Source organism: Mytilus edulis, chromosome 1 (genome assembly GCF_963676685.1).
Source record: "Mytilus edulis chromosome 1, xbMytEdul2.2, whole genome shotgun sequence".
Classification (NCBI taxonomy): Eukaryota; Metazoa; Mollusca; class Bivalvia; order Mytilida; family Mytilidae; genus Mytilus; species Mytilus edulis.
The window spans coordinates 83000487-83016716 of NC_092344.1; the positions used below are offsets into that span (position 1 = coordinate 83000487).

General features: G+C 32.1%; 1 protein-coding gene across 9 annotated transcripts in view; it reads left to right on the forward strand.

Annotated features, from left to right (window-relative positions):
- LOC139492122 (uncharacterized) overlaps positions 1 to 16230 on the forward strand; it is a 42313-nt gene that overhangs the window by 15114 nt on the left and 10969 nt on the right. For all 9 annotated transcript variants that reach the window (XM_071280263.1, XM_071280270.1, XM_071280321.1 and 6 more), the window contains 10 exons: positions 2018 to 2240; positions 4351 to 4508; positions 5445 to 5592; positions 6001 to 6140; positions 7588 to 7723; positions 8240 to 8335; positions 10064 to 10200; positions 12896 to 12987; positions 14785 to 14869; positions 16127 to 16198. In XM_071280263.1, the coding sequence (XP_071136364.1) occupies positions 2018 to 2240; positions 4351 to 4508; positions 5445 to 5592; positions 6001 to 6140; positions 7588 to 7723; positions 8240 to 8335; positions 10064 to 10200; positions 12896 to 12987; positions 14785 to 14869; positions 16127 to 16198 (1287 nt within the window). The remainder of the gene's footprint in view (positions 1 to 2017; positions 2241 to 4350; positions 4509 to 5444; positions 5593 to 6000; positions 6141 to 7587; positions 7724 to 8239; positions 8336 to 10063; positions 10201 to 12895; positions 12988 to 14784; positions 14870 to 16126; positions 16199 to 16230) is intronic.

The following is a 16230-nucleotide window of genomic DNA, read 5'->3' on the forward strand; positions in this document are numbered from 1 at the left end:
ATCAATTTTATCCGTTTCAGATCCGTTCATCATCCGTTATGTCCGTTATACGTCCGTTAGAAGTCCGTTTCTCATCCGTTTTATCCGTTAGACGTCCGTTAGAAGTCCGTTGGTGAATTTATCTGCCAGACCTCCAACGGATGTATAACGGACACGTAACGGATACAAAACGGAAACGAAACGGACGAGTACCGTACAAAACGGACGCCTAACGGACGTCTAACGGACGTTCAACGGACATTTTATCCGTTAGACGTCCGTTCAAAGTTTTGAACATGCTCAAAATTTTCCACCGGACAGAACGGACGTCGACGGATAAAACGGACGCTTAACGGACATGCAACGGATAAAACGGACGCTTAACGGACATGCAACGGATATGGACGGACGTCTAACGGATTGAAAAAAAGTTATCCGTTAGGCGTCCGTTCGAGCTATCCGGTAAGGTGTGACCGAGGCTTAAAACTGATGAATTCTGTCCTAAAATAAAATTTACATATTGTTTTACTTTATGACCACCATTGACGATCTTATCCTATTTCCTAAGGTTATTTACCCCTTGACGATTTTCCGACTATTTGAACATCGCTGAATTTATTGAAAACAAAATAACACCTTGAATAAATAATGAGGAAATCGTCCCACAAAAATTGATTGTTTGTGTTCGTCTTACTACGAAATTCGAGATGGCCCTTTAGTGGCATTGACATTGGATAGTATAGGGACATACAAGTATTATTACAATAGTTAGATGCAGGTCGCATTGCTTCATCGAATTTTTCTATACGATGTTTCAGATCATATCTTACTAATCTGCCGGGAATTGTATTTGTTTCAAAACTAAACTAAAGCCAGCCAATAAATAATTGGATATAGAATATATTATAGCATAAACATTAATATCCTATTCCGAATTGAAATATTTCAATGACCCAATAAATATTAAATTTGTTTTAACAATGAAGAAAATTGTACACACACTCTTGAGTATGAATGATGACAGCTTCTCCCTTTATAGCAATTGCGTATTCGATTATATAATTATTACTGTTCTCCTAGTCCTTTATGACGGCTAGACAGAAATGAATGAATACTTTGGTTCACAGGTTGTTTAAGCAAATAGTCGTGCACAATGCATATTTTGTAAAGAATTTGAAGAGACATATATACAAGCACCATGTTATTTAATGTATCAGGGCAAGATGATCTGCATGGTAGACTTACAAACATTTAATTTTAACAGTAGTCAACAGCATAAAGAATAAAACTATTAAAGGCTGCACTATACAACCCAGTAACACTATTGGCTTTTACATAAAGCTAAACGTATGATAATTATAAAACTGTTCAAATATTACTATGTAAACAAACATATATAGGTATGGATTAAATTCAAAGAAAATAATAATTTTTAACGTTTATTTAAAGGTTTCCAGACTTGAGAAACAATAATTGTTATGTTAAATAATACGATTCTATGTAACATTGGTGTATTTGCTCATGGGCATTTAAAAATCACTGATCTTAAGATAATTGTGTCGACAGTGTCATGATAGTTGATAGACAGCTAAATGCTAAAATGTAACGCATTCGTGGAAAAGGGACAATTAACTGTTACATTGAAAAGTTAATTCAATTTGTTTTTTCTAAAGTTCTAATACAGATTGTTGATTTCTCGCAAATAAATTACACAATTTACTTACCTTTTGTAGTAAAAGGTAATAGACAAAAAGTTAAATATGCAGTAAATATGTAAAGTATCAGTATTCAGTCTGTTTCAACCATGCAATTAATTCTATGCCATTTTAACTTTTTTGGATTCGAGCGTCACTGATGAGTCTTTTGTAGACGAAACGCGCGTCTGGCGTATATACAAAATTTAGTCCTGGTATCTATAATGGGTTTATTTACATTTGTTAAAATGTCTTGAAGAAAATAATTTAAAAAAATAACTTTTGATTGAATAGTGGTATTTCACACATACTGTTGTAAACACGTTTTTCCCACTTAAATTTAGGTAGCAGGACAGGGATCATTCACAGGCTACATATATAAAGTGTGGCACAACCTGATGGGCAACTATTTCACTAGACAACCAGAATCAAAAAGTCCACTAGATAAATGTAATGATGCCCGCTCAAAGATAGCACAAGCCAGAGAAAAATATCTTAAAAAGTTATTGAAAGATGAGAAAATTTCTAATGGTGTTGCCGGAGATGAATTGGATGGCAAACCTAAGGGTAAGTTTTGGCTCACTTTTTTTGCTGCAATAACTGTCCTTAAAATGGATTTTAACGCTTAACGGAGTATCAAAGGCGAAAATCTTTTCATTTCTATCTTAGTCATCTAATGAATGATTTCTTAGCATGTCTATTTATCCCACTAGCTTGTTAATTTGCAATAGATGCTGGTAATTGATTTCACCAAATAGTGACATTTTCGATTAATTGTAAAATTTTCTAATGAATATAAATAAGAATATGAGGTATGTGTAACCGGGAGACTGGCTACTGATTTGAAGTTGAGAACGAGCTGCAACCCACGACCGGTTGCAGATGTTGGCGATGCCAACATTAGATAATGACTAGGATCTAGTCACTTCCATGTGAATACTCGATTTAATTCCACTTGTAGAATTAGACACAAGTCCTGTGCAGTAGTTAACAATTTAATGATTCAGGATGGAATACATGTAGTTTTACAAATTGATGTAAATGTACTTTTACAAATTGATACACATTGATACAAATTGAGCGGATGTTGTCAGTACGAATGCCCGAAGTTAAAACTTCAGAAAACATATTTAAATCTCGAATTTACATGGTAACAATTACATAATAGAAACGAGATTACAGAATGACAATGAAATAATACGATAAGGATTAACAAAATAATATAACAAAATCTGTCGTTTGAGCCTTAGGCTAAATAGCGCCGTAATTGAGGGCAGAATCAATTTGCGCCAATTGCAGTTTTGAAAAGGTATTAATTGCGCCACTCTCTTTTATTTTGATGGTATTAATTGCGCCAATAAATGAAATGAAATTGCGCCACATTTACCTGTTAATATTTTTTACCTATATCATACCTGTACATGTTTTACCTATATCAAGGCAAGACAAGACAAATACTTTATTAAAGTATCGCCACTTGTTACATATAAAATATACAGCTTTTTAAAACACAAGTTAACAACAAGAGCCACACTATAAAGAGTTTTGAGAGACTATAAAACATTTTTTTCTAAAAATTATAATGCAAATACAAGTCAACTTTCACGAGTATATTCGCTTTATTAAAATTTCATAGCAGATTTTGGCAGTATAAAATACCATATTTTCATTTGTAAAAAAAATTATATTTTTTTCATTATCAGTGTCCAGAAATTAGAACGACAAATTTTGAGAACTGCTTGTAAAAGAAAAAGCAACCAATGTGTTGTCAGAGCGACCTTCAAAAATAATAAATTCAGAGATATTCAAAATTGAAGAAGAAAATTTAGAAAAGAAAGATTTAAAATATCTGTGTCAGTCTATGTATAGAGAGAGAGGAAAACTGCGTTCGTCTTAATCTAAAAATCGAGCAGAATTTCACAGAATATTGTGTAACGAGCCAGAAAGCGGTATAATTTTATTAGGATACGAGACTAATTTGAAATTTCAGTGTACAATGTCAGAGGAATGTTTTGCTGTTGGTACCTAGTCAATCATTTAGTTGTTATATATGAAATGACTACAAGATTAATCATTCTTTACGTAAGAAAACTTAAGAACTATGTAAAGCGGTGACTTTATCTATTATTTACTAAAAGAATTATCTTGAAACAAATTTCTGACTTTGTGAAAATACACTTGACACTTAATTATTACTTATAATACAAAAAGCTTTATAAAGAAAAATCGTTACATCATAATGAAATTACTTTGACGGACAAACATTGCAAATAAAATGATTACGATAAAATAATGAATAGTTTAACAATATAATGACAATTTATGACCGAACAGTTTGTCAGTGAAAGTTCAAAAGTATCAGATTTATGAAGAATACACTTTTTGAATAGTTCCAAATGAAGATGCATAATTTACACAAATTATCCCTATCACATATGGGTGCAAAACTAAACATCTCTCCATCAGGCGCAATTACTACATTAGTAAGCCGCCTACCAAAATCAATAACAACAACATCTCTCCATCCAAGTCACAACGGTAAAATGTAAAGCTCATATTAGTGTGCCTCTCTTATATAAACTCTACCTTGAACCTGTCATTTTCAAAAGGGGTTGTTGATTGATCGAGGATTATATTTTAGTGAGCATCTTTACTTTATAATCATCCATATTTTTAGTACCTAGAAAGAAACCTTTGAAGTCCATGCCATCCATTCTGAATGATATTGAAGTCCAGGCGATGAAAATAAATCCCAAGGAGTATGATTATCCGTTTGAGAATCTGGTATTTGAGGGAGGTGGCAACAAAGGATTGGCCTATTGTGGAGCTGTTAAGGTAAACACGTGTATATTGTATATGAAAAACAATCAAACTTATTGCAGATTCGTTTCAGATTTAGCCAAACATGGAATTCGTAAACTGCATGTAACAAACCGGATAAAGTTTCTTTCAGACATATCACAATTTCGGCCTGGAAAAATCCTTTTGTTTTATTCGACCACGAATTGGTTACTACAATTATGTTCAAGGGGACAATTTCATAGTATTTTCAATTTCTTAGATTTTTTTTTCCCTACGCAATATTTATGATGTAAGTTTTATTTAGATACAATAGTGTCCGATCGAAGTCTGTGTGATAACAATAATACCACTTAAAATGTATGGGGTTTAAAAATTTATAATTTTGGAAAAAAAGTTTGTGTTGCTAAATAAACGATATCTTATATCACAATTGCAATTTGTGGTGTATTTGTCGTCGTTTCAGTAAAAAGAAAGGGATATCATATTTTGTATCCTCACTTATTTAGCCAATTGAAATAGCTTTAGGTTAAATTTCATTCAAATGCAGATTCGATTTGCATTATAGATTATACTTACACATGTTAAACGGTCTCATTTGGTGTATACCCCGCATCTCTTTTGTAAATAATTATACTTTAAAAGAACATTAATATAGGCGAACGCCAACTTATATATCTTCATTATTATAAATCAATGATATACAGATAAAGAAAAGGGAATGTTAACTCGATCCAAAGACTCGAAGGACAAATTTAGAGTGCAATAAATGAATCATATCTTCTGTGATATTCAAGCGTGAATGTATGTGTCATTTTAAACCTATAAAAGTATTTAAAGTTACTTGATCAAAATTTTACTCTTAATTTTTTTTTTCCATTTTAAGTTGCTAGAACAACTTGATATTTCCCTAAAAGTTAAAGTTACTTGATCATATTTTAACTCTTATTTTTTTTTATTTTTCATTTCAAGCTGCTAGAACAACTTGGTATTTTCCCCCAAATAAAAAGATTTGCTGGGACGAGTGCTGGTGCAATGACCGCAGCCTTGTTGGCTGTTGGATATAACTCAAATGAAATTGAAGAATCTCTAAGTCAAGACTTGTCAAGAATATTTCTTGGTATGATCACACTTGCAGAATATGTTATCAACTATCTGATTTATCTGATATGTACCTTTAAATCAATCCATTATAACATTAATAATGCACATTTTGTTTTATTGCATTAAACTAAGTGGGATATCGATTATGGTAGATGCCAAGATAAAAAAATGATTAACGGTTGTTTAAATTAAAAAGACACGTGATGACCATATATATGAAGTGATGAAGATGAAAAGAATAAACTATGTACAAAGAATTATATTCAAATGCGAGCATTCGATACTACCATGAAGGATACAATTTTTCGTTTCTATATAACATTTAACGAGAATGTCACTTTGACTGAAATGTTACATTTGATGAACTCTGATTAAGTTTTAAATGATTCAGAATTTGGTACAGTGTATCTTTTTCTTTTGACAGATGCATCCTTTGGAATTTTTAGTTTATTGCCAAATTTACTAACTGGATATGGATGGAATCCTGGAAATCGTATATTTCAGTGGTTTGGTGAAGCTCTTGCCAAAAAATCTAATGGAAATCCAGATATTACATTCTTAGAGGTAAGGTGACTAAAAAATCTTCACTTAATTCTAGCGAAACATGAAGATGATTGATTTTGAATCGTAACATCTATCGCACACCATCAAACAGACCTATTGAAACGTAACATTAATACACACCCGTGAACAGACATCTATCGCAATCTCAAACAGATCTATTGGAAACATACAATTTATATACTAGTATATATTGTCATAAAAATATATAATTTATTTGTACGAGCTTTTGAAACAGCACGGAAAGCGAGGTTCACCGAGCTTTTCCCCGTATACAGCGAGTACAAATACATTTTATATTTTCAACCATGTACATAAATTATTTTTGTCCTGTAATTTACAACCCACACTTGAAACATTAGCTTCTAAAATCCAAATCACTTCCTCCATTTTTTTTTAATGGACATAGATGAAACGTGCACCACGACGAGGACCCCGAAATGAACTGTTATGTAAAAGGAAATATCCACAGTATAACACTTGCTCTACATTGAAACGGGGTAACAGGGAACTTCTTTTCTACAATTACAAAAAAAAAATTGATTGTAAACCTGTTATTTGTACAACAGTTTTACAACAGTTGGCTGACTGCAGGATAAATATTTTAAATATACTATTTGTTTTGAAAGATTGGCAACTTACTATAAAACACAAGTTACAAAAGGTTTTCTTTGGATGTTGCTGCTTCCTACATTTAAATCTAGATTTAATTAACCATGATGGTATATTTTTAAACATTTGTGTATAAAGTTGTTTGTAAACTTTGAGTGCAGTTTTATTAATTCATAGATAAACGTTTATGTTGTCAAATGGAACGACGCATGATCTATAAAGGCAACAGTATATTAATATCGCTGATCAAAAGTCATAAATCGATTAAGCGAAAACAAATCGAGGTTACAAACTTAAATCTATGTCTTCAGAATTGAGAACTATATCACAATGTACTGCATATACTGCGTTTTTCTCTACATTGATTTCCCTTTTTGCACGAGGGTGACATTCAACACAAGTGCTTAATATAAATAATAATAAATAAGCTTTATTTAGAGTCGGCATAGCATTCAAACAAGCTCTAATAAGCTTTTAACCAACAATAATACCTAGTGTTTCAAAATATAACTAAAAAGGATTATACTACATACATTGTAGTTATGGCTCAAATAAAAATATGTAAATTGCATCACTTCATAAAACCCAATGAAAATGTCTTTAAAAATGCATACTTTGTTTTTATCCTAGGAAAATCATGGTAAAATGTTCATTTAGTGATAGTCTTGTAGGTTATAGTGCCTTATAAAAACATAATATTTGGTCTTTTTTATAGAAAGAAAACTTATTTGTATAACTGAGGTAAATGTTTCCCTTAACACTTCAAAAGTTTATGATATATTCATGACATGAAAACTGTATTTTTACTTTCTGTATATTGTTTGTTATACATTTGTAGCTTTACGAGAAAACTGGAAGAGAGTTGTGTATAGTCGTGACAAATTTGAATCATATGATTGAGGAATATTGTCATGTTAAAACTACGCCAAATATGCCAATCAGACTTGCCGTTCGTATGTCTATGTCCATACCAGGTAATAAAACATAGCATAATTTGTTAAAAAAAATAATTGAAATTAGTATTTATACTTTTAGTATATTCACCACCATTATCATTTGATCTTTTATTTTGAAATACAATCATTTTCGTTGAAATTTATTTTTTCAAAAATATATATGAAGCCATTTATTCCGCATGGGACTCTTTTCCATGTGTCCGAAGCGCTTTTCTGGATTTACCATTATCAGAAACACTCAAAAGCCGTATATTTGAAAGACATTAGTTGAAGAGCTCTGTAATTAAAAAGGGCAATAACATTATAGCCAAATCAATCATAGGTCAACTTTGACTGACGGAGATGAGACCTTAGTTTCTTTATTATTTTATAATTTAAGAACTGTTTTGAGAAAGGTTTATAAATCATATCAGTGCCGAAATACCGACTACAACACATGCTTTTTTGACGTTCTTAAATCTTTCAAAGAGTTTAATACACTCTTATTTTAATAAATGTAGTTTGTCATAATTTTTTGGCATTGTTTTTTTTCAGGAATGTTTCAAGCTACAAATTATACAGAAAATGGAGAAACCAATACGTATGTTGATGGCGGAGTATTATGTAACTTTCCAATACATTGTTATGATGGTAAGCAATTTATATACATATGCTATTGGCTTTGCTTATTGTGATTGGTGATGCAATTTTTAGAGGGCAATGCGCTTCAGGGATAAAATTAGGCTGAGTTGAACCTTATTGCTGGCGAGCGCGAACCGGTCTTGACATTTCATAAGTGGATAATTGTAGGCAAAAAAACTATTTATAACTTTAAAGGACTTCAGTTCGGTTCTTCGTTGTAGAAATGTTCCTAACTGAATACCAATAGTGTTTATCTGTATTTATTCTCCTGAATAGCAAAATGTATGATGTACAAACAATGGAATAAGTTCTAGTACTTAAGATTTTAAAAGTTGAAAAAAGTAAACTCACAAAAATACTGAACTCCGACGAAAATACAAAAAGAAATGTCTCTTATCAAATGGAAAAATCAAAAGCTCAAAACACATGGAACGAAATGATAACAACTGTTATATTCCTGAATTGATACAGGCATTTGCTTATGTAGAAAATTCATTCAGATCGAAATACTTGTTATTGTAGATACATGTGTTAGATTACAATTAAAATCTTATTAGTATAACATTATTGTACTTCCCTTATTGTAATATAATTACTTGAGACATATAACCTTTAGGTTTAGGAATAGTAATGTTAGAATTCAGATTATGAATAAGATGTGACAACGATATTCAATAACATATGCATCAACATAAACGAGAAAAGATTTTGTTACATCAATCTTACAGTTCGGGGATTTGTTTTTCTCAAGTATATCGTGACAGACAGAATCATTTGAGGCTCGATATATACAATCCACCAAAGGTTGAAGCAGCACTCAGATGAAATCAATGGTATATGTGTAAAATGAATATATTCTGTTTGATCTATAGTAGAGTTTAAAGGTAAAATTCATCATAAAATCATTTGGAGCTTAACATCGTAATAAATAAATATATATAGATTTCAAATTAAAAAAAAATTAAGTTTTAAAAAATCATCAAGAAGTAAAATTGTGCGATGATCGCTTCATAGGCATAAGCTACAGAGCTTAACATGCGACATTTAGGAGAAAGAGCAAATATCAGTTGGTTTGGGGTTAGAATAATGTGACTCAGAAAATTTATTTCCTGTGGACTAATACCTTTTGATCAAGCACGAACAAAAAATCACCTAGAATATCTTTTAATAAAATATGGTATATTTAACTCGATTAGCTTGGTATGGTCCTGATATATTGTTACTGGAATTAAATCAGATATCACTCCATAAATCAATCAACTTCCGGTCTCATTTTCACTTAGAATTCATTTGTGCTTCCTGTTATTTGTAACGTTCATGTTGTTTGATAACATTTAAACAAAAAGCTTTAAATTACTTATGATGACTAGTGCAAAACCGATAGATCCTCAATTTGTTCCGACGGAACTGTATTGGTGGCAAATGTTATTTCTATTGTTTTTTCCGAGGGTACATTTACACATTTACCATTTTTCTTAAAATGTCCTGTACTAAGTCAGGACAATGGCAGTTGTTATCTTATAGTTCGTTTCTGTGTGTGTTGCATTGTCGTTTTGGGTTTTTGTTGCACTTCAGTGTTTCTGTTGTTTCGTTGTTTTCCTCTTATAGTTTATGTGTCTACTTCAGTTTTAGTTTGTAACCCGGATTTGTTTTCTCTCAATCGATTTATGACTTTCGAACAGCGGTATACTACTGTTGCCTATATTTACATGTTAAACTTGTGTCTATATTTTTTAGGTTGGTGGTTATCCATGCGACAAGGGGATAATTTCTTAGAGAGATTACAGCCTTTGGATCAGATTCCGCAATTGTTAGATAGACGATATCGCTTTAAATACGACCCAGATTCAAATAAAACCTTAGGACTTCTATTGGTAATAATATTATTATGAATCAATCATAACTTATTTTCTCTAGCCAAGTGTTGCGATCCACTCCCCTCCTCTTCGGAGAGAAGGTGAGGGGATTATAAACCTTGACTAGAGAAGATGCTTATTACTATAAGCACAAGACATTTGTAAGATTCTGTTTGGAGTATCGTGAAATATTCTTGAACTTTTAACAAAACGAAGTTAAATTGCACGTGTATTGCTTTAAATTAGCTTGAGAATTCAAACATTTCAAAATACAAGATGACCCCCCTCCCCCCCCCCCCCAAAAAAAAAAAACAATATCTGGTGTGAATTGGTTTTTTCCTTCAAAGGTAGTACTTGTTGTACTTCATTACGTTGAGAACAGTTTTCGTCATTTACAACTGCTTTTTCCATTTCAAGTTACAATGCAACTCAATTTTTTAAGCCTTGGTCCAAATTTCTTTTCTTTTATAAAACTTAGCGTGTGTTATTGTTAGATAATGATTGTATTTGTCCGATCTCATTTTATTTTGGACGCATATTTCTAAGCGTTCTATTGTTTAGCGGTTGACAAATGGGCGATAGAGAAACTCATGCGTGCTGTGTCAAATGTAGGTGGCGCCGGTGATGGCTTCAACATTGTATTAGTTTGTCATTAGGTAATTTTAAGGGAGGCACTTATAGTAGGTCAACTGTCTTAGGTATGAATTACATTGGCCTTCGAACATCTCATTGCAATAGAAATTTGTTGATCTCGCCCCCTTAGTCATGATCTATTGACTCTGAAACTTGCGCAATTTACATGTTAAAGTTTGTGATGTCGTTTAATATTTAACATTAATTGGTTAGGTCAATGATATTTGGCATGCGACGGTCTTAGTATTTGCGCGTCTCATTTCAATGGATATTATATGCCCCTCCTCATTATCATGCCTCACTGACTTTTGCATTGTTTACATGTTTAAGTTTGTGTTATTATCATGTTAAAAAGTAAGTCAAGGGTATGTAGTATGAAGTTGCTTTATCATTTTCTTTATTTTTTGCCATCCCCCAACCAAAACAAAATTAATTATACATGTAATGACACAAAAATATTTTCTACAGAAAATCAATTTTGAAAATTAAAAAAATAATATTTAAAACACTCTATTATGTTTTTGGATACCTTTTTTTCGCATAAATTTTATCGATAAATTGACTTTAAAGTATATGTATAATAAATGTCATGTCTAATTTTTTTATAATCCTGTATGCTATTTTTAAAACTGACATATTGAAAATATTTAAATTTGATTTACGTGTGCATTTACATGTGTAATTGATATGTAAACAGTATTGATCCAGATAGAATTCTTTCGACACGGAGTCATACCTCCCTAAACAATTCAAGTCTTAAGTTTTTTATTCAAAATATTATGTAACCGGTATTATTGACACAGTTATTTCTGTACAAAGATATGTAAAAATATTAAAATCCTTGTGCTACTAAAAAGTAATTATGATGCATGTCAAAGAGTGCGTATATACAATAACAAAAATGTAACATGTTACCTATCTTTTCATATTTCTTTTAATATTTGCATTTGGTTGTAAAAAGTAAAATTACAAAATTACTGAACTTCTAGGAAAGATTCAAAACGGAAAGTCCTTAATCAATTGGCAAAATTAACTGTCAACAACTGTCACATTCCGGAATTGGTACAGGCATTTTCTCGAGTAGAAAATGGTGGGTTAAACCTTGTTTTATTGCTAGCTAAACCTCTCACTCATATGACAATTGCATAAAATTCCATTATATTGACAACGATGTGTGAATAAAACAAACAGACTTAATAGGTAAAAATTTCAAAAATAGGGGTACAGCAGTCAACATTGTGTTATTAAATTAATCATTATAAAAACAAACAAATATAATAATTATTGTTAAACTTGCTTAAAATATTTATTTAGTAAACAAACATTGGCACTATAACACAATGACGGTACAGAGCCACGTCATATGTATCAAAGAAACACAAAAACGCATATAGACAAAGCATATTAACAAAAATGAAATATAACAATACAAAAATGTTCATACTGATAGAACAATAACAGTATAACGGGATGTATAAGTACAGATATTTTCTTCGTGTCATTACTGCAGTCATACTCACTAGTAAATTTCAAACTCTCTATATTGTATCTTCTATTATTACTTTTCAGCTCAATTTCTTCCCAAATGATTCGTTTTTGAAGTCTTGTATGAATTTTTATTTGGAGCATTTTGCTTTTTTTCATTGGAAATATCTATACAACATTTGTTGTGACGGATCACTACTACATTGACATTTGTGAGCCTGACCTTTCTTCGAATGTTTACTCCAATTACTGGGCGTTTTTTTTTACCCAAGAATATAAGAAAATAACATATATAGCATCATTTGATTGAATTATTCTAAAATTTTACGTGTTGACAAGAACAAAAATTACAATAAGTAATTAAGAAAACGTTGAAAATAGCCTTTGAGATGACACCCTTTCATATATTCTAAAATTGACAAAACTCATCTTGGATACTAAGATGTTCCTATGAGCAACCCTTTGGATACATTTTGTACTTTTAAAATAGTACTAATATTTTATTTATAACTATAATCTTGTGCATACTAGCTCCTGTGGTCTTAAGGACAACTTTTATTTTCATTTTGATGTCTTTGTTTTTATTTTATTTCAGTATGCTGATTCCGAATCTGATGTGTTCCGTTACATTTTAGAGAGAAGAATAGGGGTTCATTTAGATAAATTCCCTAACACAAAACTTGCCAAGTAAGTCGATTTTATAATAAACATTTATTGTATTTTATGCAGAACTTTCTCAAGATTTATTGTAGGAAAACATTTCGGAGCTTGCTACTTTTGATTTAAAAAAACAGGAGCAAGTTGAAGCTGGAATCATACACTTTGTGGACATTCAAAACAAATGTGCCGAAAATTACACAAAAGAATTTCCACGCCAGAGTTAAAAGCCTATCGAAACAATTTTAGCAAGTTTAACAATATAATCAGTTACTGATCATAATTATATCAATCACTAGAAAAGCAATAACTAGCATATTCAGATTTATTCGATTTGTTGTTATAACCTTAGGGTTTTCTAAAACCATATCAAAATTGTAATGTTGTTTACATTAAAGACATTTGAAACCTATACTTGTCTGAAAACTGTTTGATTGTAATAACCTAACGGAATTAAATTGAAATTGAATTTCTTGTATAGTCGTAAACAAAAATATCTTGTCTAAAGTACTGGATTTGTTGGTGTTAATTTTAAATCAAGAAATACGTTTTTTGAATTCGTGCTTGGGTTAATGACGGTCAGATACGAAAGCAACAATTTTACCTTACGTTGAAACTTCTAGTAAATTATTGAAGACGACAATTTTCATTCCCCAATGACTCAATGGTAATTCAAGTGGACCACTGTGCTGGTGATACACTAGGAGTGGAAACAAAACCATCAGTGTCATCGGTTTAGTGGGTTTTTAATAATATAATCAACGGTACCAATTTTGTTGCACCAGATGCGCATTTCGACAATACATGTCTCTTCAGTGATGCTCGTGGCCAAAATATTTGAAATCCAAAGCATATATAAAAGATGTAGAGCTATAATCTAAAAGGTCCAAAAAGTATAGCCAAATTCGTGAAAGGAATCAGAGCTTTGCATGAGGGAGATACATTCCTTAATTTATAATAATTTATAATATTTTGTAACAGCAAATTTTAATAACACAAAAAATCCGCATTTTCATGCCAGTACCGAAGTACTGGCTACTGGGCTGGTGATACCCTCGGGGACTAATAGTCCACCAGCAGAGGCATCGACCCAGTGGTAGTAATATAATCAACGGTACCAATTTTGTTGCACCAGATGCGCATTTCGACAATACATAATAAACTTATCAAAGACACCAAGCTTATGATTATGTACGCCTTATTATTATTGTAAATCAAACTATAACATGATGTGAGCGTATAAGTTAAGAATGCTTGGTAGTCAAATCAAAATTTCCTATTACAAAAAATAAACGAAACAAAAATGCGAATTACGTTTAATATCTAGATCAGATTTAGTTGAATAAAATGTTTAACGTTATTCGGGTTGGTGCACATTTACTTTAAATAAAATTAAGAATGGAAATCTGGAATGTGTCAAATCGACAACAACCCAGCCATAGAACAGAAAACCGACAAGGGGTCTTCAACACAGCGGGGAAATCCCACATCTAGAGTCGGGCTCATCTTGCGAAGTACTAATATCAGTTTTCAAAAACACCAACATCAAACGATATGTATAATAAACTCGTTAAGTATATCGAATTCCTTTTTAGTCGGGTTTTTGGCGATTTGGTCTTAGATTAAACAGTTAAATTTTCACTGACCCATTATTCTTGTTCATGGCCTTGTACGATACATTTCAATAAATGGTTAAATATTCGAATGGTAAATTTTGCAGTTAAATGTCTCACTCGAAAATAGCGAAATTTAACTTAATGTAAATTTGTCGATATTCAGTATTTATCACATTTTTTATATTTACATAGTTTTTAATTTGGTTTTTAGAAAGAAATTAGAAAAGAAAAATGTGCAAGAAAAGGCCAAGCGTGAGCATCGCAGAGTTACAATGGCTGTGGATGTTTTCTTAAAGGTACACTAGTTATATTGAGATTTGAGTTTTATAAGGTTTGTATATAAAAGGTTATCAACCTTGTCATCAAAACATCAATACAGCAGAACAATGTTGGAAACAGTGTTAAAAAGACGATAAATAAATACAATGTACGTGTGTTATACCTTAATCCCCAGTCCCACTAGTCCACGATCACACCACGCTCACCGCGATCTTAAATTGATTCAGATCGTGGTGAGATCGCGGTATGAGCGGCATAAAAAATTTAATTTTCGTTGTTTTCACGATGATAGTATGTCCTCAATACGCTTCTACCACGATCCTGCTGCGATTATACCACGTTTTCACCACGCTTGTTCTATGACTATCATGATCTTACTACACTCATCATGTTCTCACTACGACCATACCACGAGTTATTCGTTTGCAACACGATCTTACCACGCTTCTACTGCTATTATAGCACGTTATTTCCACGAATCTAAATTCATACCGCGATCTTACTACGTTCTCAGCAATAACGCCAACATCGTGTTCCATATCAATACTGTTCCATTCCTTCTATTTCTGATTAATACGTAGATTTTTTTCGGAAACTACACAGTCATGCCACCAAAATCTACCAGAATACGTGGGTGTGGTTGTAGTGGAAGATGTAGAGGCAGAAGGGGATCTGATAGTAACGAGTCCTGATCCAGGAGAGATGTCGGACCGACCAATCCAACCAGAATCACATCTTTATGTTGGTCCATCAAACTTAAAATAACGATGTTTTAGTGATCGATAGCAGGGATGACACAGATGTGTCTATCATGATTGAGTCGTTAGAGAAAAAAGACAAGAAGTCTAAATTACACACAGACAAACAAAACCTGAACAACTTTTATATATTTTATGTGAAAATGACCATGAGCATGATGGTCGTAGTATGAACGTAGTCAGGTCGTAAGAAGAGCGTGATGAGAACGGCATTGGGGTGCTAGAATCGTACTATGGTCTTTAACAGCGTCTGGTAAACGTGGTATAGTCGTAGTGGAAGCGTGAGAACGTGATGGTCGTAGTGAGGTCATAATAACGTCGCTGTGAGATCGTAGTGAAGTCTCTACGAATAGAACCGCGCTTTCGATACGCTCTTGCTACGATGGTACAGCGACCTTTGCGATCTTACCACGACCTTACTACGCTCTCACTACGCTTCTATTACATATTTATATAAGGTTGTTCTATTATTTAGATTCCCATTAAAGGTTATCTATGGGTTAATTTTGTTTCCAGGTTTTAAAGAAACACAATTTGGACAAAGACGACAAAATTGACAGAACAGAACTAGATAACGCTTTCAAAGATGTAAGTAAACTAATACACAATGAAACACCGTA